The following is a 20165-nucleotide window of genomic DNA, read 5'->3' as shown; positions in this document are numbered from 1 at the left end:
ACAGGTGAAAAAACCAGCTGGGAACAACCTTCCACATAGACTCTGTGTCTCCTGTTTCTCAGCTGTTTTTCAAAAGGGGATCTAAGACTATATAAGGAACAAACACCCCAAGGCACCCTTCTCTCTCCCCCTGCCTATCACATTCACTGCACCTGAAGAGACAAAGGAAGCAGCCACTGGACTCTGGTGGGAGGGTTCTGACCTGAGAGAGTTTGGTCAGTAATCTGCTGGAGCATATGGTGAAAAGTTTGCTTTGCAACTAAGATAGCTTTTTAAGTGGATACCAGTAAACAGTTTATCTTTATTTTTCTTGTAGCCATTTCTGACTTTTGTGCCTCATTTTTATACTCACTCAAAATCTATCTTTCTGTAGAAGTAAACTTGGTTTACTGTATTACCTAATCCAGTGTGTTCAAGCTGAAATGTCTGCGTAACTCCATTTAGGAAAACAAGTTGTCTATGTATTAGTCCCTTAAAGGAATAATGGACTCAATATATTTGCACTGTCCAGAAGAGGGCTGGGCAGTACAGGACATATATAGGGTCCTACCAAATTCACGGTCCATTTTGGTGAATTTCCCGGCCATAGCATTTTAAAAAATCTTAAATTTCATGTTTTCAGCTGTGTACCTCTGAAATTTCATAGTATTGTAATTGTAGGGGTCCTGACCCAAAAAGGAGTTGTGGGGAGGGGGGTCACAAGTTTATTGTTGGGGGGTTGCTACCCTTACTTCTGCACTGCTGCTGGCGATGGCACTGCCTTCAGAGCTGGGCAGCTGGAGAGCGGCGGCTGCTGGCCGGGAGCTCAGCTCTGAAGGCAGAGCCACCATCAGCAGCAGCGCAGAGTAAGGATGTCATGGTATGGTATTGCCAGCCTTACTTCTGTACTGCTGCCTGCAGAGCTGGGCCCTCAGTCAGCAGCCACCACTCTCCAGCCACCCAGCTCTGAAGGCAGTGCAGAAGTAAGGGTGGCAATACCACAACCCCCCTAAAATAAACTTGTGACCCCCCTGCAACTCCCCTTTCTGTCAGGACCCCCAATTTGAGAAACACTGGTCTCCTCCATGAAATCTGTATAGTATAGGGTAAAAGTACAAAAAAGACCAAATTTCACGGGAGGAGACCAGATTTCACGGTCCATGATGCGTTTTTTATGGCCGTGAATTTGGTAGGGCCCTAGACATACATTTCTGGGGGAAAATCTGGAACTGGAGGTGTGTTGGGGTCACACAGCAGCATAACCAAGGCTGGTAAGAGCCAAGGTGTAGCTGGCTGGCTGCAGCACACACAGAAGCACAGCTGGGATTGATTTACGTGTTGGGAGCAGGCGAGGCTACAGGCTACAGCAACAAGGCATTGTAAAGGACACTCCAGGTTACAAGGCAGGGTTGACATAGCTACTCATTAGTCTGGAGGATTATACTCTGGCATGTCAGAGAGGGTGGTCCTTATGTTCATCTCCATAGAATGTGTCACCTCTTGGAACCATGCACGAATTCACTTGATGTAACTGATGAAAGTGCACTGGAATGGGCATACAACCCCAGAGTGCTGAGCTTATTTTACTTCATTTTTCTCATCCAACTCTTCCTCCCAACCTATTGGCATCATCTTCTGCCATATTCAGGCACTGATTGTGCATATCTATTCTGTCAGGTTGCCAATGTTGAGAGTATTCATTCCTTTGTGGTTTAGACACATTGCATCCTATATATTCATGGTGAAACTCTGATAGATACAGGTAGCAAATTTACAAGCCTGTGCATTATATAGTCCATAACAGCAGATAAACCACGACACCTCAGTTTTCATAACACTCAACACAGTGTAATTTCTAGAGCTATTATTGAGCCACAACTGGACCAGGTTAACAATGTTGTCAACTCTCACAATTTTACTGTGAGCCTCATGATACTTGGTGTGTTTTTCAAAGCCCGAACTCCTCAAGTCATGTGTTCACATGAAACTCTCATTTTTTAAGTAAGCTTCTAGCCGAGTAAAGCTGGAAAATGCTCCCTAAAGGCTCAAAATATTTTTTTTTAATTTAATCATTTTAAAGCCAATCTCATGATTTATGGGGCCTGACTCATGATCTTTGATCACTTGGAGTTGGCAATATCAGGTTAATATGGCTGTTTGGCCAAAGTTCTACACTCAGTCTGAGGCTTTCCTGATGCATTTCACAGTTCAGTTTACAGCGGTGCCCTCCAGAGACTGTTTTAAAAGACCACCACATCTGTAGCTTTCACAATAAATAAGATCACTAGTGAGTGACTTTGCAGCAAGGTAAGCAAAATACAATGCATGCAGTTGCCAGGACCTGGGAGAACCCAACAGCAACGCAAGTAAGGAAGAGGTGTAAAATATTAATTAGTGTCTATGATGCGCTTTGAGATCCTTGGATAGGCAGAGAATTTTTGTTGTTATGGACAAATCTAGTGTGTACACAGTGATTGTCACATGATATTTGGGGGGAAATCATGGATGAGTCCCATAAAGTTTTGACAGAGTCATGGAGAAGACTGTCCCACATGGAATGCGCTCTGTGCTTAAATGAATCCCATTCCATGTGGAAGGAGACATTTGACAGCCTGCCCAGTACTGTCTCCCAAGCCTTGTGGAACCTGCTCTCCATGCGAACCCCACAGAGGAAAGATGTGAAGACAGAGCAGACTGGGAGCAGTATTAGGCAGGCTGGGGGCATGGGCAGAGGGACTCCTGGGCTGTATGTATTTGTATACATATATTATATACAAAAGACACACAGCCCATGGCTCCCTTTACCCATTTTTATATACACCCAGCCCCCACCCCAGTGATCATAGAGGCTGCCACAGTCAGGGAATCCCTGGTAACACAGCTAGCTCCAGTCCTTGGTCAGTGTGACGAAATGGGGGTTCTGTCTCTACCACTTCTGAATTTTAGATAATTTTATGAAACTGTATCATGCATACTGTGTCATGGAAAGCCTATATGGATGTGGATCCGACCTGAATTAGCAGGGTTGTGTTAGGTCTCTGCAGGGACAGACACCAGTAAATGAGCAGCACTCAACGATCATCTTTTCAAAGTAAGACACCTTAGGACAGTAGGTTTGTTCTATCTGGGAGAAGACACTTCCTCCCCTTGTCTGAAGGGAAAGGGGGTTGAGAGTAATGGAAAATTACCAAAAGGCAGAACAAAAGAAGCAGGTGGCCCCAGCAGGAGTCTATAAAGGGACTCACGGGTAGTGGCGGGGGGGAGAACTGGAGGAAAGAGCCATTGTGCACCAGACTAAGATGAGGGAGGCTGCTGCAGGGGCAGGAAGGCAAGGAGCAAAGGACCACTGAGAGAGTTCAACTGTAAACCAGAAGCTTCACACCTTTGGGGTGGAATTCTATGAAAGGGGTGTGTTTAAATACTGGGGAGTCTGAAGGGTCAGCACTGTATCCAGAGGGGTTAGGTGGCTGGACAGCAAGTTCCGACATTCAGAAAGGGTTGCCAGATAGGACATCTGCATGCTGAGAGTATGCCTAGGGCCTCCAAGATTGGGGTAGTGACTGGACTCTGTTCAGGCTCCTACAGCTTAAAACACCACTGGGAATTCAGAGCACAGAAGCTTGTATTCCTCTCACCGCAATCCTAGTGGGTGGCCAGGAAGAGGAGGGAATCCAGTCCTCAGCAAAAGCCAGCACATATTAGCCTTTGGGGGCTTGCTAGCTCCATAAGGCATATGCAGTACATTTAATCCCTTAATGCCCTAAGCATAATAAAATATTAATGCTCGACTACTGTACCATCACAGTTTTCCTTTCTGTTATGAGTCCAAAGATCTAATAACATTGCTAACATTCAAAACCATACTCACCCCAGAGAGCCATGAAAACGGAGAAGAAGACTGTTGCAGGGTTGTCAAACAAGTGGCTAGCGCGTCCTGTAGCACATGCAGTGCTGAGGTTCCAGTAGTCACAAGACTTGTCACAAAGAGGGCACATGGTGAACGCTTTCTCTTGGTCACACATCTCTTTACTATAAATAACAAATGCAAAGATGTCACAATGTATTTCTAATGAAAAGATGAAGCATCTGTGTTTTGTACTGTAGTGCATTCAGCCATTCGCAGCGACTGCATGCTGTTACACCTTGGAGGCTTAAGCACATGCAGGTACTGTGCTGAAGGAAAACCAATGCAAAATAATAAACCAATCTGATCGCTAGATTTTATTGGAGAAGAATGACTCACTAAAAATGTGTATTAAATATAATTAAAAGAAATCAAAGCAAACACTGACATCCTGAGTCTGATGATCCAATTTGAGACACAGGAAATACAGATCAGCTTTTGAATGCATGAGAAAAAAAAGGATTAAATTTGCAGTAAGGTAAACTCCATGGGCCAAATTCTGGCTTCCCCTTGATAAAACACACGTCTCTAACATGGATACACATCTCAAACAAGAACATGTGCTAAATGCCACGTTAATCTGTGCATGAATCTTGGCCAGAATTATGCGGAATATTTGGCTATGTGCAAATAAGAGGAAATGTGGCTCCACAAATCTGCATAACACCCTATAAAGCTATTAAATGTACCCATGCATTTTAGTTAATCCATTTCACAGATGGAACCGATCACCTGGCAGCTGTGTGCAAAACATTTTGCAGGATATGTTGGGCCAGATTCTCTGCTGATGTAAATTGGCATACCTCCATTGAAGTCAAGAGACTTACACCAGCTGAGGATCTGGCCAAGGAACAAACACTCCCTCACTTCTGGACGAAACATCCTGCTTTCTCCTGGGCTGCACTTTCACTTGCGGAACACTTGGATAAACACTGGGTATTTTCCCAAGGTAAGCTTTTAATGCTTCTCTGTAGCATCTTCTGCTACAACATTTTGGCCAAGATTTTCTAAAGTTACTAGTTAATTTGGGTACCTCCAGAAGGTGGATGCTCAGCAGTTGCAAAAAATCATGCCCCTTGAAGGTATTTCAAATTGGGTATCCAAAAATTACAGCACCCAAACAGACTAGTCAGTCAGTTTTGAAAATGTTGGCCAATTCGTCTCATCTGTCCAGACCCAAAGGTGCATGCAATGCTCTCCTGTCACAATTTGACTCAATTGTTTATTTTTTCAGAAAGAATGCTAATCTAAATTTCCAAAATATGATGAAATGTACTTTACAACAATTGTAAAGCTCTCCGTCCTGGCTCAGGCATTTAAATGCTAAACGGTATGCCCTGTACCTCAGATTACATCATCTGATGTAGTACAAGCAAACGTCCATTCTCACCAAGAGACACCAGAACCGGAGTTACCAAACACTGATTGGCATTTTTACAAACTAATGTGAACATTTTCTAAAGTTTTTTAAATTTCTATTTAAAAAGTTTTTTTAAAAAAATATGCATTGTTATATACTATATATTTATTCAATTATCTAAGGTCTTTAACTAACCACCACTGTTTTCCTTTAGGTTAAGCCAAAACCTACTGATTTTACTGAATAAGCAGCCAGATTTGTATGCAAGATTTTGATGCTCACATGGAGTCCCATTCAGGTCAGTGGTCACATGCTCTACTGTATTCCCTAATTCCTGGTTCCCCAAACTGTTATTTGTTTGGATAGTTTTATCAAAATTTAGCCCGGTGCCTTTTCTACATTTGGAGTATGCAGTATTCCCTAATTCCTGGTTCCCCAAACTATTGTTTGTTTGTTTGTTTGTTTGTTTCTGTTGATGTGGCTACGAATAAAGAAAGGTTTTAGTCAATACTAATGCAAATGCTCACTTCTCAGTGAAAAAATTTTTAAAAGTAGGAATCTTTTGGTAATTTGCTATGTATCAGTTGCTAATAAATAAAGAAGCATTTAAATGGTTAGATAGCTAAAAAAACTGACACTTTTTAAGCATGACCATTGTAAGTCACAATGCTGGATTCTAATATTACCTGTTTGTCTGCAGAATTCTCGAGGTATTCCCTACATATACTGAGTTAACCTTATCCTTGGTTTCTACACATAAAATGAAAACCAAAAATTTTGGTTGGAACAAAACTCTTCATGTTTCAGAGCATAAGGCATAGATCTTGCATCGATCAAATTGCAGGATCATGGCCTAACAGAAGAACTTACAAGACTGTTTCACTGATATTAGGTATATGGTAACTTTACATTATTCTGGTTTCTGATTGTTTGCTTTTTGACAAATATCTGGTGTGATTTTCTATCATCATAGAAGTTAGTGATGGAAAATGATTTATTCCTTTAACAGTCAAGACCATCCATCTGGAAATTATTTCATTTTAATTATGTACAGCTATTTCCAGCCATGACATAGTTAAAATAACACTCTCTTGTTTTGTATTTGAAAAGGCAGCAGAGAGTGGGGCAGAACTATCTTTGCCTTAAGTCTCTCTGCAGTTTTAATGTTAGCATAAGATTTGCTTGAGACGGGCACAGCTGATCTCAATTAAAAGTTCATTCAAATCAGGTTAAAAAATCTAAATCAGAAATGTTATCAATCATCATTTACCAATCATTGATAACTGTCTCGATCTGTTTTTCTGCACAGTAATCATGTTTTAAAACTTGCCAATTTACCTTAGCTAATATAGAAATTACCATACTGGGATAAGACCCAAGGTCCATCAAATCCAGTATCCTATCTCTGATAGTGGCCATTTAATGGTTCCGAGAAAACTGCAAAAACCCAGCAGTGGTAGTTATGGAACAACCTGCCTGTAGAGACAGTTTCATCCTAACGCTCATTATTTAGAGGTTGCCTTATGCCCTGAAGCATGAAGAGTTTTGTTCCTTCCAAAAATGTTGGTTTTCATTTTATGTGTAGAAACCAAGGATAAGGTTAATTCAGTATGTGTAGGGAATACCTCGAGAATTCTGCAGACAAACAGGTAATATTAGAATCCAGCATTGTGACTTACAATGGTCATGCTTAAAAAGTGTCAATTTCTTTAGCTAACTACCTAACCATTTTGATGCTTCTTTATTTATTAGCAACTGATAAATAGCAAATTACCAAAAGATTCCTATTTTTACATTTTTTTCACTGAGAAGTGAGCATTTGCATCAGTATTGACTAAAACGTTTCTTTATTCATAGACACATCAACAGAAAACAAACAAACAAACAAACAATAGTTTGGGGAACCAGGAATTAGGGAATACTGCAGACTCCAAATATAAAAAAGGCACCGGGCTAATTTTTGATGAAAACTACCCATGCAAATAACTTGACTTACAGAGGATTAAGAAAGTGAAATGAAGACCTTTGAAGACAATGGTAATGCTTCCCTTCCATTCACTTCAATGAGCTTTGCACTACAACCTAATCTTGGAAATAAGGGAAGCAGGACTTTGCTTATGTTTATAAACACACTCAATCTGATCAAACTGTCATTATACTAATTTTTATATTCACCAACTCTGCTATGTTTAAATAGGGCTAGTCAAAAAATGAAAAACTAGCTTTACGAAACATTTTCTAATTAAGAAGTTGGGGTTTTTGCTTCAGAAGGTTTGAAATGGATCCATTTTTATTTATTTGAAATTTCCCAGTTTTTTCCACTATTCTTTTTTATTGGAAATGTTATTTTTTTCACTTATTGAAAACCTTCAGTGTATGAAAAAAATGATAGATAAGGTTTTTGAGAATGTCTTCAATTTTTTTTTTAATATCTGCAAGGAAAAAAACAATATTTAATGGAAAACCGAATTTTTTGACAATATAAAAACATTTTTGCAATTTTTTTGTGGGGGGTTAAATACATTTTTAATAGAAAAACTTTTAGTTTTAAACATTTTGACCAGCTCTAATTTTAATTTTTCAAACCATTTATGTAAACAGATTTTATATTGTATTTGAACAGCACCACTTATTCCAAAGACATCATTGTTCGCAATATACCAAGTTGCAGAACTCTAGATATACACTTGTTATATCTGGAAATCTGTACTAACACAGCTGCAGTTATTTCATTGTGATCCTACATACAAGTAAGAACACTGAAATAATCTTATTCAGATCAATAAATCTACTCACATGTTTTAGGAGAATGCAATAAACTTACTGAGTGTCCTTATTTCAATGACTGCACCTTTGAAGACCCAAATAAACACATTCTATTGCATTGCATTCAAATATTACACATATGCAAATGCACACATATTGTGTAAGTGTGACATTAGAATGAATTACAGTGGAATATGACCATGTGTTTATTTGGCTATTCAATGGTGAAGCTACTGAAATAAATATGCTCAGTAAGTTTATTGCATTCTTGTAAACACACAAAGGAATTTATTTGGTTTGAATAAGATTATTTCATGTGTGTAGGATCCTAGTGAAATAAATGCAACTGTATTATACAGATTTGTTTGTTAATACTATACAAATGTTCCTCAAACATACTAAAAGTAATTGCAGTTACTGAGGATTAAGTCCAATAACAGCGGCACAGGAGCCGGCAAACAGGGCTGCTAACAGGGGAGTTTGAGTGGGAGTTTACAGGGGGAGGTGGAAGGGGAGGCAGGAGGGCGCGGTGTCCCGTGTGTTGTGTTCCCCCAGGTGCGGAGGGCACAGGTGAGCAGGCGAGCACAGACAACAGCAGCCATGAGCCAAGCAGCAGGGGACAGAATGCAGATGATTGCATGTGGCAGCTGCGGTATGTACATGGTCCTAGCGGGGGTGCCTGAACAGAGGTATGTCTGCATGAAGTGCCGCCTAATAGAGCTGCTGGAAGAAAAGATCCGAGGTTTGGAGATGCAGGTAGATACCCTGGTAGAGTTTAGAAGGGGGTTCGAGCAGCTAATGGAGCAAAGGCAAGGAGTGGCTGAAGGGGAATGCTCGGGGTACAGGTGGAAGCAGGGGCTAAGGCCTGTGAGGGGGGAATGTCGGGGGGAGAACAAGGGCAGTGGAAGCATGTGACCGTGAGAAGCAGGCCAAGGAAAAGGAGGGCCAGTGAAGGAGAAATAGAGCTCAGGAACAGGTTTGGGTGTTTGGATAACGAGGAAGGGGTGCAGCAGGTGGTAACTGAAGGTGGGAGGGTGAGGAAGAAGAGAAGAGCGGCTAGTCCCATAGAAAGAGAGGAGGAGTTGATGGAGACAGCACCAAAACTGGGCCCCGGGAGGATACAGGATGGCATAAGGGGGATTATAAGGGAAAATAGGAACGGACAGGGGTTGCAACTAGAGGGAACAGGGGATAGATTAGTAGATCGCACTGTCACCAGGCAAAGGCAGGTTTATGTGATTGGGGACTCCTTACTGAGGAGGTTAGACAGGCCTGTGACCAGGGCGGACCGAGAGAACAGAAGAGTATGCTGTCTACCGGGCGCTAAGATACGGGATGTGGACCTGCGGTTGAAAAGGATCCTAAAAGGAGCAGGTAAGAACCCCTTGATCATCCTTCACGTAGGAACGAATGACAGTGCTAGGTTCTCGCTAGAGAGAATCAGGGGAGATTATGCCAGGCTGGGGAAGACGCTTAAGGAAATTGAGGCTCAGATCATCTTCAGTGGGATTCTGCCTGTTCCTAGAGAAGGGCAGCAAAGGGCTGACAGGATTGTGATGATAAATAGTTGGCTAAGGGAGTGGTGCTATAAGGAGGGCTTTGGGATGTATGGCACTGGGAGGCTTTCGGGGACAGACAACTGTTCTCACGGGAGGACTTCACCTAAGTAGGGAAGGAAATAGACTTCTGGGAGGGAGGCTGGCTCATCTCATCAAAAGAGCTTTAAACTAGGAATTCGGGGGAGACGGTTGGGAGATGTCCAGTTAATCTCCACGCCAGATTACAACATTGAGAGGGAGGGTGATGAGATAAGAACGGATATAGCCAGGGGAAAGAGATTGGACATAAGGAGGAGGGGGGGGATGGATACTAGACTAATAGGTCATACTGGCAGTACAGTGTCCATACCAAATTGGATAACTAATGTGAGAGAGGCTAAACGGCATAAATTAAGATGTTTATACACCAATGCGAGAAGCCTAGGTAACAAAATGGAGGAATTGGAGCTCCTGGTCCGAGAAATGAAACCGGATATCGTAGGAATAACCGAAACGTGGTGGAACGGTAGTCATGACTGGAGTACGGGTATGGAAGGGTATGTGCTGTTTAGGAACGACTGGAACAAAGGTAAAGGTGGGGGAGTAGCATTGTATGTCAATAATGAGGTAAACTGTAAAGAAATAATAAGTGATGGAATGGATAAGACGGAGTCTGTCTGGGCAATACTCACATTGGGTAAAAAAACTACTAGAGCCTCCCCTGGGATAGTGCTTGGGGTGTGCTATAGACCGCCGGGATCTACCCTGGATATGGACAGAGAACTATTTAATGTTTTTAGGGAAGTAAATACTAATAGGAACTGTGTAATCATGGGAGACTTTAACTTCCCGGATATAGATTGGGGAACAAATGCTAGTAACAATAATAGGGCTCAGATTTTCCTAGACGTGCTAGCTGATGAATTCCTTCATCAAGTAGTTGCTGAACCGACGAGGGGGGATGCCATTTTAGATTTGGTTTTGGTGAGTAGTGAGGACCTCGTTGAGGAAATAGTTGTAGGGGACAACCTTGGCTCGAGTGATCATGAGCTAATTCGGTTTAAACTAAATGGAAGGATTAACAGAATTAAATCAGAGACTAGGGTTTACAATTTCAAAAGGGCTAACTTTAATAAATTAAGGCGACTAGTTAGGGAAGTGGATTGGACTAACATATTTATGGATCTAAAGGCGGAAGGCGCCTGGGATTATTTCAAGTTGAAGTTGCAGGAGCTGTCGGAGGCCTGTATCCCAAGAAAGGGAAAACGGTTCATAGGCAGGAGATTTAGACCGAGCTGGATGAGCGAGCGTCTCAGAGGGGTGATTAAGAAAAAACAGAAAGCGTACAAAGAGTGGAAGAGGGGAGGGATCAGCAAAGAAACCTACCTTATTGAGGTCAGAGCATGTAGAGATGGAGTGAGAAAGGCCAAAAGCCGTGTAGAGTTGGACCTTGCGAGGGGAATTAAAACCAATAGTAAGAGGTTTTATAGCCATATAAATAGGAAGAAAACAAAGAAAGAAGAAGTGGGACCGCTGAAGACTGTAGATGGAGTGGAGATTAAGGATAATCTAGGCATGGCACAATATCTAAACGAATATTTTGCATTGGTCTTTAATGAGGCTAATGAAGGGCTTAGGAATAGAGGCAGCGTGACAGAGGGGAATAAAGGAGGGGGGGTTGACATTACCGTATCCGAGGTAGAAGCCAAACTCGAACAGCTTAACGGGACTAAATCGGGCGGACCGGATGATCTTCATCCGAGAATACTAAAGGAACTGGCGCGAGAAATTGCAAGCCCGTTAGCGATAATTTTTAATGAATCTGTAAACTCGGGGGTGGTACCATTGGACTGGAGAATAGCTAATGTGGTTCCTATTTTCAAGAAGGGGGAAAAAAGTGACCCGGGTAACTACAGGCCTGTTAGTTTAACATCTGTAATATGCAAGGTCTTGGAAAAATTTTTGAAGGAGAAAGTAGTTAAGGACCTTGAGGTCAATGGCAATTGGGACAAATTACAACATGGTTTTACGAAAGGCAGATCGTGCCAAACCAACCTGATCTCCTTCTTTGAGAAAGTAACAGATTTTTTAGATAAAGGAAATGCGGTGGATCTAATATACCTCGATTTCAGTAAAGCGTTTGATACGGTACCGCATGAGGAATTATTGGTTAAATTGGAAAAGATGGGGATCGATATGAAAATCCAGAGGTGGATAAAGAACTGGTTAAAGGGGAGACTGCAGCGGGTCATACTGAAAGGTGAACTGTCAGGTTGGAGGGAGGTTACCAGTGGAGTTCCTCAAGGTTCGGTTTTGGGTCCGATTTTATTTAATCTATTTATTACTGACCTCGGAACCAAATGTAGAAGTGGGCTGATAAAGTTTGCGGATGACACAAAGTTGGGAGGTATTGCCAATTCGGAGAAGGATCGGGATATCCTGCAGGGAGATTTGGATGACCTTGTAAACTGGAGTAATAGTAATAGGATGAAATTTAATAGTGAGAAGTGTAAGGTGATGCATTTAGGGATGACTAACAAGAATTTTAGTTATAAGCTGGGGACGCATCGGTTGGAAGTAACGGAGGAGGAGAAGGACCTCGGAGTCCTGGTTGATCGCAGGATGACTATGAGTTGGCAATGTGATGTGGCCGTGAAAAAAGCTAATGCGGTCTTGGGATGCATTAGGCGAGGTATTTCTAGTAGGGATAAGGAGGTGCTGCTTCCGTTATACAAGGCACTGGTGAGACCTCATTTGGAGTACTGTGTGCAGTTCTGGTCTCCCATGTTTAAAAAGGATGAACTCAAACTGGAACGGCTACAGAGAAGGGCCACTAGGATGATCCGAGGAATGGAAAACCTGTCGTATGAAAGGAGACTCGAGGAGCTCGGTTTGTTTACCCTAACCAAAAGAAGGCTGAGGGGGAATATGATTGCTCTCTTTAAATATATCAGAGGGATAAATACCAGGGAGGGAGAGGAATTATTTCAGCTCAGTACTAATGTGGACACGAGAACAAATGGATATAAACTGGCCGTCGGGAAGTTTAGGCTTGAAATTAGACGACGGTTTCTAACCATCAGAGGGGTGAAGTTCTGGAACAGCCTTCCGAGGGAAACAGTGGGGGCGAAAGACCTCTCTGGCTTTAAGATTAAGCTTGATAAGTTTATGGAGGGGATGGTTTGATGGGATAATGTGATTTTAGTCAATAGGTCAATAACGTGCCATCGCTGGTAATTAGTATCAATGGTCAATGAGGGTCTGGCTGGAGAATCTTGCCCGCATGCTCGGGGTTCTGCTGATCGCCATATTTGGGGTCGGGAAGGAATTTTCCTCCAGGGTAGATTGGCAGAGGCCCTGGAGGTTTTTCGACTTCCTCTGCAGCATGGGGCAGGGGTCGCTTGCTGGAGGATTCTCTGCAACTTGAAGTCTTTAAATCATGATTTGGGGACTTCAACAGCTGAGTCAAGGGAGAGAATTATTCCAGGAGTGGGTGGGTCAGCTTTTGTGGCCTGCATCATGCGGGAGGTCAGACTAGATGATCATAATGGTCCCTTCTGACCTTAAAGTCTATGAGTCTATGAGACTATAATGTTTTAAGTATTGAGTAACAAAATACTGTTCACAGACAAGCTTACCTAGGAATGTCACTTTCCATGGTTATACATCCATAAAGAAACACTATAATCCCAACTACTGACGATGGAATAAGGAATTCTGTATATAAACCCAACCACGCAAAATACAGTCCTATTTTTTCTCCAAAATACTTCCTGAAAAAGAAAAGAAAGAAATATATTTTAAGGGTGTCATCTTCAGTATCATTTACCAATGTGTTTCAAAAATCCCTGCAACTGATATTCAGAAATTATAAGAGATGTGTGATGAAATCCTGGCCCTATTGAAGTCAATGGGAGTTTTGTCAGGCCAGGATTTCATTCATGGTCCTAGCATCAGGTGTGAATAAGTGCCCACTTCTGCAATGCTTACCCACACTAATAGTCTTTACTTACCTCAGCAGTCCCAGTATCTTGAATGAGTAAGGGCTGTAGGATTAGGCCCTATGTGAAGAGGCTGATACATCAGAGAGTGTATTTTCAGACTAACAATTTTTAACATGAAAGCAGGACTTTGGGGCACACCTATCATTGGCCAGTCAGGTGGAATAAATATCTGCCACACTTTACAGTGGGTATGCAAAAGTATACAGTATGGTAGGGAACAGTTAATTGTAGATAGTGATAAATACTTATTAGTATTCAGCCCAATTTCCTCATGAATCAAACACAACAGGATGTATACCCAGCTCTGATGAAATTTACTGATCATTCCAAAGCACTGTTAGGAGTGATTATAAATATAGTAGAATACTAGAGTTTCCAGGGAACTTTGAGAAATCGGGGGAGGAGTAGGGAGAGAGACAATATGATGAGATTTAATTAAGATTTTTAAAAACAGTGTGCTGAAAAATATCTCACAAGCCAAAAAACAAAATAAAAGACTGTTGGATAGAAAAGAGTAGTGCAAAAGGGGGTTCTGGGAAAGATATTGCACATTACATTAATTAAATGCAAGCTCTAAGGGTAGTGGTACAAAAAAGCAAATGTAACACTAAGAGGTAGCATAAGGATATCACATCTAACAAAAGAAAGGCAACAAATGCTCTCTATAAAGCCTGAGCACAGGCATGCTTTTGGCTTGATTCTGATCTCATTTACATTAGATGAGTTTTACCCTGATGTAATTCCACTGATTTTGTTTAGATTGTTCCTAATTTATAGTGCTCTAAACAATATCAAATGCAGGGCCTTGGACTTCTCAGCACACTGAGCACTGATAATTTAGTAGATTATTCAGTTCCTATTGAAGTTAATGGCAAAACTCCACTTGAGCTCAATGACAGTAGGATCGAGCTTTTAGGAAGGGTAACTGCAATCATAAAAGGGTTGTAGGATACGACCAATAAAGACACATTAAGGTAACGCATATATAACATCAATAGCCTAGAAAAATACATCAGAAGGGAATATGATAACTGAAAATATGCTTGAGTGATAATGACATAAAAGCACGAGCAAATACGTAAGGAAATTAGGAATGGAAAACAAAAACTAATTACCTGAAATGAAAGAAAAGTACATTTAAGTGAGATATAGAATTAGTTAAAACAAATATCTATGTGAGGTAATTTAAGGGGGAGTGGGATGGTTTTGATGTTCATGATTGGACCTAATATCTAAATGTTAGGGCCAATTATTAATAGACAGGAAAAGCCTTTTGATGTTATTGATCCAAAACAGAAAGTGTATGACTACAGTGATATATGAAGTACCACAGCTAGTTACTGTTCTCAGTATTGGGAAATACTATAACATCCGAGATATGACAGAGCAGATATTTATTAATTTATAAATTGTGTTTGGGATTGTTTAATTTAAAAAACAACAACATTGTTTTACTCTTACAGATTCCAAATACTGTATCTGCCTACAATCCATCATCATTACAAACATACTCAAATGAAAGGAACTTAATTATGCAAGTTAATCCCTTTCATTTCAGTAGGACAAGCTGCATAAATAAGGATTACTTACATGCGTGATTGTTTGAAGGATCCAGCCTCTAAACAGCTTATATGAGTTTACTGGTTAGCATATTATATTTATCCCCCTATAAAATCTACAAATGTTCACACTGCAATTTAGATTGTAAGATCTTTGGGCCAAGGCCATCTTTTTGTTCTGTGTTTGTACAGCTCCTAGCACAATGGGGGTCACTGGAATACAAATAAATAAATAATAATAAGCTATTTACGTGAGAAATATTACTGTAATTGATAGGGCTATTCATTTGCCGTAGACTTTGTACATGAATCATGCATTTGGCAAGGATTTTGTTTTGGGGTGTATTGAGTATACTTGCTGTTATTTCTGTATAGTTTTATTAAAATTGTGACTAAGAAAAGTATTTTATATAAAGAGAAAAAATATGAATAAATAATGGGTCCAGTCATGGATTTGCCACAAACCTCATATATGGGTCAATATGTAGCTGCACTGCCCCGGGGGCAGACTAGGAAGCAAGGAATCACTATAAGGCTTCCGGTTTCCCCCTGCTCTCGGAGGGAATGTACCCTGTGTTGGTTATATACCTGGTGTAGCATACTTCCCCCAGGGCACCTGTGCAGATGCTCTGGCAAGCATGATGGGATGGGGGGTAGACTGAGTGCTCCATGTACTCCTTGCCCCTTCCCCCCCTACATGCATGGGTGATATGGGCAGCTGGCACAGCCTTCTAAGGGGGCACCTTCCATCCTATTCTGCCCTGTGCAGACATGCAGGATGGGCCACAATCTGACCTTTAAAAGACCAGAGAGGGCAGCCTTCTATGCTATGGCTGTTGGCTTGAACACGGCCCATAAAGTGGCAAAGAAGGTATCTGAGCCCAGGCAGTGTCAGAGGAGAGATCATCTGACCAAACGCACTAAGTTCATCAGAGACAAGATTTGCAAAGTCAGTGGGTTCATGGCTTGTGAGGCTTTCTTTCTATGGGGTTATTAAAACTTTCCAATGATAAACGTAATCTGAAATTCATAAAGAAAAGGGTGGCTACTCACGTCTGTGCCAAGAGAAAGTGAAAAGAGCTCAACAATGTTCTGGCAGCTGGAAGGAAGGCAGCTTCCAAGAAGCAGTGAGCTGCACAATGCTTTGTGACTTAAAATGTTTTCAAAAAGAAAAAAAAAATGAAAACGGCTATGCCCTATATGAGTACTTGTCCTGTGCTAGTCACTTTGATCTAAGCTCAACAGAGCAGAGGTTGAAATAGTCCAAGGTAGACCGAGGATTGTGCTTTGCTGTGTGATGATCTTGCAGGCAAGATGAGAGATTATTTAGTCAACGTAAGAAATGCTGGAGATACACTCCTTCCTTCTATTACAGGCTGAGTGCCCTGAACCCCCACTGAAAATAAAGGTAGCTGAGGGTGCACAATATCTGGCAGGTGGCATCAAGGGCCTGATCCAACACCTACTGCAGTCAAGCTGGTCTCTCGTTGCCTTCAGTAGGAGTCAGTCAGATCACACCCCAAGATCCTCACAGAACTGGGCCCTAACAGAGGACATAACAGAGGCCTCTCAGAGCTCACTGGTACACTCCCATCGGCAGCCAACCAGCGCTCCCTGACAGGGTTGAGGAAGATAGGGTTGTGATCCTGCCTCCTACCCAGGCCCATTGAGGTGGCTACTGACACTAGCACCATGCAATCCCTGGCCTCAGGTGAGCACAAGGACTGCTACTGTAACCACCACAGGGGGAAAGAGGGTACAAATAGGGGAAGGATACTTTCATGTCCTCAAAACTCTCAGTCACAATCTGGATTTTAAGCATAATATAGTCAAATTGAGCAACTCACATATTCCCAGGACCATCCAGTCAAGCAGTGTTATCACACTTCATGGTTCAGGGTATAAAAGAAAGGGAATGAGGAAAAAAAAGACACCTTCCCCCACCTCTGAACCATTTAGGACCCAGCCAGTCCTTGAGGAGAGATATTTAACTGGGTGGACCTCTGCTCTAATCCTGTCTCTGATTGGCCCATGATGCCAGTCTCCATCGCCTACTTGATACATTTTCAAACAAGCACCTTTGTGCTTCCTCCCATGTTGCTCCTCATGCTTCCATAAACATCCACAGAGCTACCTCCTCCTTCAAATGCCTCCTTTACCAAGATGCCTATAATAAAACCTGACAACGTTTAGGCTGGTACTATGCTGAGATGACTGCCTGTCATGCTGACCAAATTATCTCATTGTTTCCTTGTGCTCCCACCTGTATCAATCTGTTGTCTCTTGTCTTATGCTTACATTGTACATTTTTTGGGGCAGTGACTATTTTGCTCTGTGTTTGTACAGCACCTAGCACAATGGGGTCATGGTTTATGACAAGGATTCCCAGGCACTACCACACACTAACATAATGCATCGATTATACTTGTAAATGTCTGACTTCATACAAAAATACATCAAGACTTTTTTTTTAATTAACTTAGTATACTAAGTTCTTTCTAAAGCTAAGCATTTGTAACTATACTCACTAAACTAACATTGCAGATTATAAAGAAAACCACATTTTAAGATGTACCTGATTTTAAGAATAAGTACTGGCTAGAAATATGTGTGCTGGATTGTGGTGGTAGGATGTGTGTGTTGAGGGATGTTTACAGGTGACCTCATGTAAATACCAACGGCCTGGACTCTTCTCTCACTTACACTGGTGTAAAAACAGTGTTACTCCATTGACTGTAATGGGAGTGCTCTTGATTTACTCTGTTGTAGAGCAAGAGGAGAAACAGACTGAGTTTTGTTATATCACAACTTTATCTTGGCATAATTTACACCTAGTTCATATATATCCAGAAACAGCTAAGGGCCAAATCCCCCCATTTGCCGTACACAGGCACAGGTTGGTTGGGAGAGGTTGAAAGAAGCAGATCATGATTCATGTGTAACATATAAAAGGGTACCGAGAGGTAAGCCCACCTTCTGCAGTGGCGTGTTCTTTATAGCCATCAAAGCTGTCGTCATTAGAAGAGAAGTGTCTCTCTCACATACATAAATGCAGCTAGTACATCTGCTCCCATCGGCCGCCAGCAGTAGCTGACTTGGCTAAGGAACTCACACTGTTCTTGATGAAAGAAGCAGTTAACACACTCCACACTGTGCTGGCTTGAGCTGAAACATTGTGCCTTGCACTTAGGAAGCTGTTTCAAATGCTGGTGGAATGGCCACTGACCAACCACTGACCTCCTGTGCAAGGGTCATGACTCTAATGAAGAAGTGAGCCTAAACACCTGATCCTGAGAGGAACAAAGCATCAACAGTTCCCACAGAAGCTGAATAGAAGGTGCAGATTCTCAGCACCCTGAGGAACCAAGCCCTAAGTAAACAAATAAGAGAAGAAACTGCAGAAAGTGTATCGACTGTCATGGTAAATTTACTACAAAAAGTATTGTGAAGGCTGCATTCAAAATGTTTATTCAGTTCCCATATATTCGAACGAGACGTCTGTGATGCACTTCTGTCTATTATGTTGGTTTGGCAACAAGACATAGAATAACTGGTAATTAAATACCAAAGATGCATGTTGCTCATAATGCTTTGTTGCCAAGTTATGCAACTTATAAATAGATCAGATTTGAAGAAGAAGAAAAAAATGGCTCATAACCGTGCACAACCAAGTGTGGGCTACGTGGAATGCGAATAAAGTAGAGTGATGTGTGACATGTTTGGGAAAGAATTTCCTAGTGTTTTAGGAGCAAAGTTAAAAAGACAAAGAAAAGACACAGTAGCCACTGAGTCACCTAGCTGGGAAGACTATTCAATTTTTTCATTGCTATGTCCCATTCTAGCCCATCTGTTGTTTCACATCTTTCTCTCTGCGTCTGACGAAGTGGGTATTCACCCATGAAAGCTTATGCTCCAATACATCTGTTAGTCTATAACAGGGGTCTCAAACTCAAATGACCACGAGGGCCACATGAGGACTAGTACATTGGCCGAGGGCCGCATTACTGACACCTCTCCCGCCACCCTTGGCCCCGCCCCCACTCCACCCCTTCCATGAGGCCCTGCCCCCATTCCAACCCCTTCCCTGAAATCCCCACCCCAACTCTGCCCTCTTCCTGCCCCCAGGGAGGACAGGAGGGGTGTGGTGGGGGCTCAGGGCAGGGAGTTGGGGTGTGGGGTGCAGGAGGGGTGTGGGGTACAGCAGGGGGTTGGGCTACAGGAGGGGCTCGGGGGGCGGGATCCGGCCCGACATGCACCGGAGGCAGGGCAGGCCACCTGCCTGCCTGTCCCCGCACCGCTCCAGGAAGTGGCCGAAACCTGGGGGAGGAGGGGCACAGGGGTCTGTGTGTTGCTGTTGCTTCAGGCACCACCCCCAGCAGCTCCCAGTGACCGGGAACGGGGAACTGCAGCCAATGGGAGCTGCTGGGGGCGCTGCCTGAAGCAACAGCAACACACAGAGCCCTGTGCCCCCCTTTCCCCACGTTCCGGCCGCTTCCCGGAGCGGCAGGGGGCAGGGCAGGCAGGGAGCCTGCCCTTCCCCTGGTGCGCGTTGGGCTGGAGCCGCTCTAGGTAAACGCTGGGGGGGCCGCGAGGAGCTCGCAGGCTGCAGAAAACAACCCCGCGGGCCGCATGCGGCCCCCGGGCCACGTGTTTGAGACCACTGGTCTATAAGGTGCCACAGGACTCTATGTTGCTTTTTACAGGTCCAGACTAACATGGCTACCCCTCTGATACTTGACATCTTTCTCCCTGTCTCTCTCAGACATTCATATTTGCAATGTTAGTCCTCCCAGTCATACAACTGCCTACTGAATGAAAATCACCCTGGTGCAGGTGCCTAGTGCAAGTCCCATGCCCCACGCAATCCCTCAAAATAAGTCTATTTTAATAGGGTGTTGATAAAATTTTCACATATGTGCCTACTGGGAAAAGGATACACAGTTCACTCAGAGACAAATTCTGCCTGCGGTTATACCAAGGAAAACTCAGAGTAACTGCATAGATTTCACTGGAGTTATTTCAGATTTACAGCAGTGTAATTGAGAGCAGAATTAA

At 42.6% G+C, this 20165-nt stretch overlaps 1 protein-coding gene and 1 pseudogene across 1 annotated transcript in view; one reads left to right on the top strand and one right to left on the bottom strand.

Annotated features, from left to right (window-relative positions):
- Nucleotides 1-20165, bottom strand: part of ANO2 (anoctamin 2) — a 309476-nt gene that overhangs the window by 169113 nt on the left and 120198 nt on the right. Inside the window, exons 12-13 of the mRNA XM_065411472.1 lie at nt 13186-13320; nt 3848-4008 (exon numbers count right to left, since the gene is read on the bottom strand). Of these exons, the coding sequence (XP_065267544.1) occupies nt 3848-4008; nt 13186-13320 (296 nt within the window). The remainder of the gene's footprint in view (nt 1-3847; nt 4009-13185; nt 13321-20165) is intronic.
- Nucleotides 15889-16241, top strand: LOC135890502 (large ribosomal subunit protein eL36-like; annotated as a pseudogene).

Source organism: Emys orbicularis, chromosome 1 (assembly GCF_028017835.1).
Source record: "Emys orbicularis isolate rEmyOrb1 chromosome 1, rEmyOrb1.hap1, whole genome shotgun sequence".
NCBI lineage: Eukaryota > Metazoa > Chordata > Testudines > Emydidae > Emys > Emys orbicularis.
The sequence above is the reverse complement of the archived record's forward strand: the minus strand, read 5'-3'. Positions and strand labels throughout refer to the sequence as shown.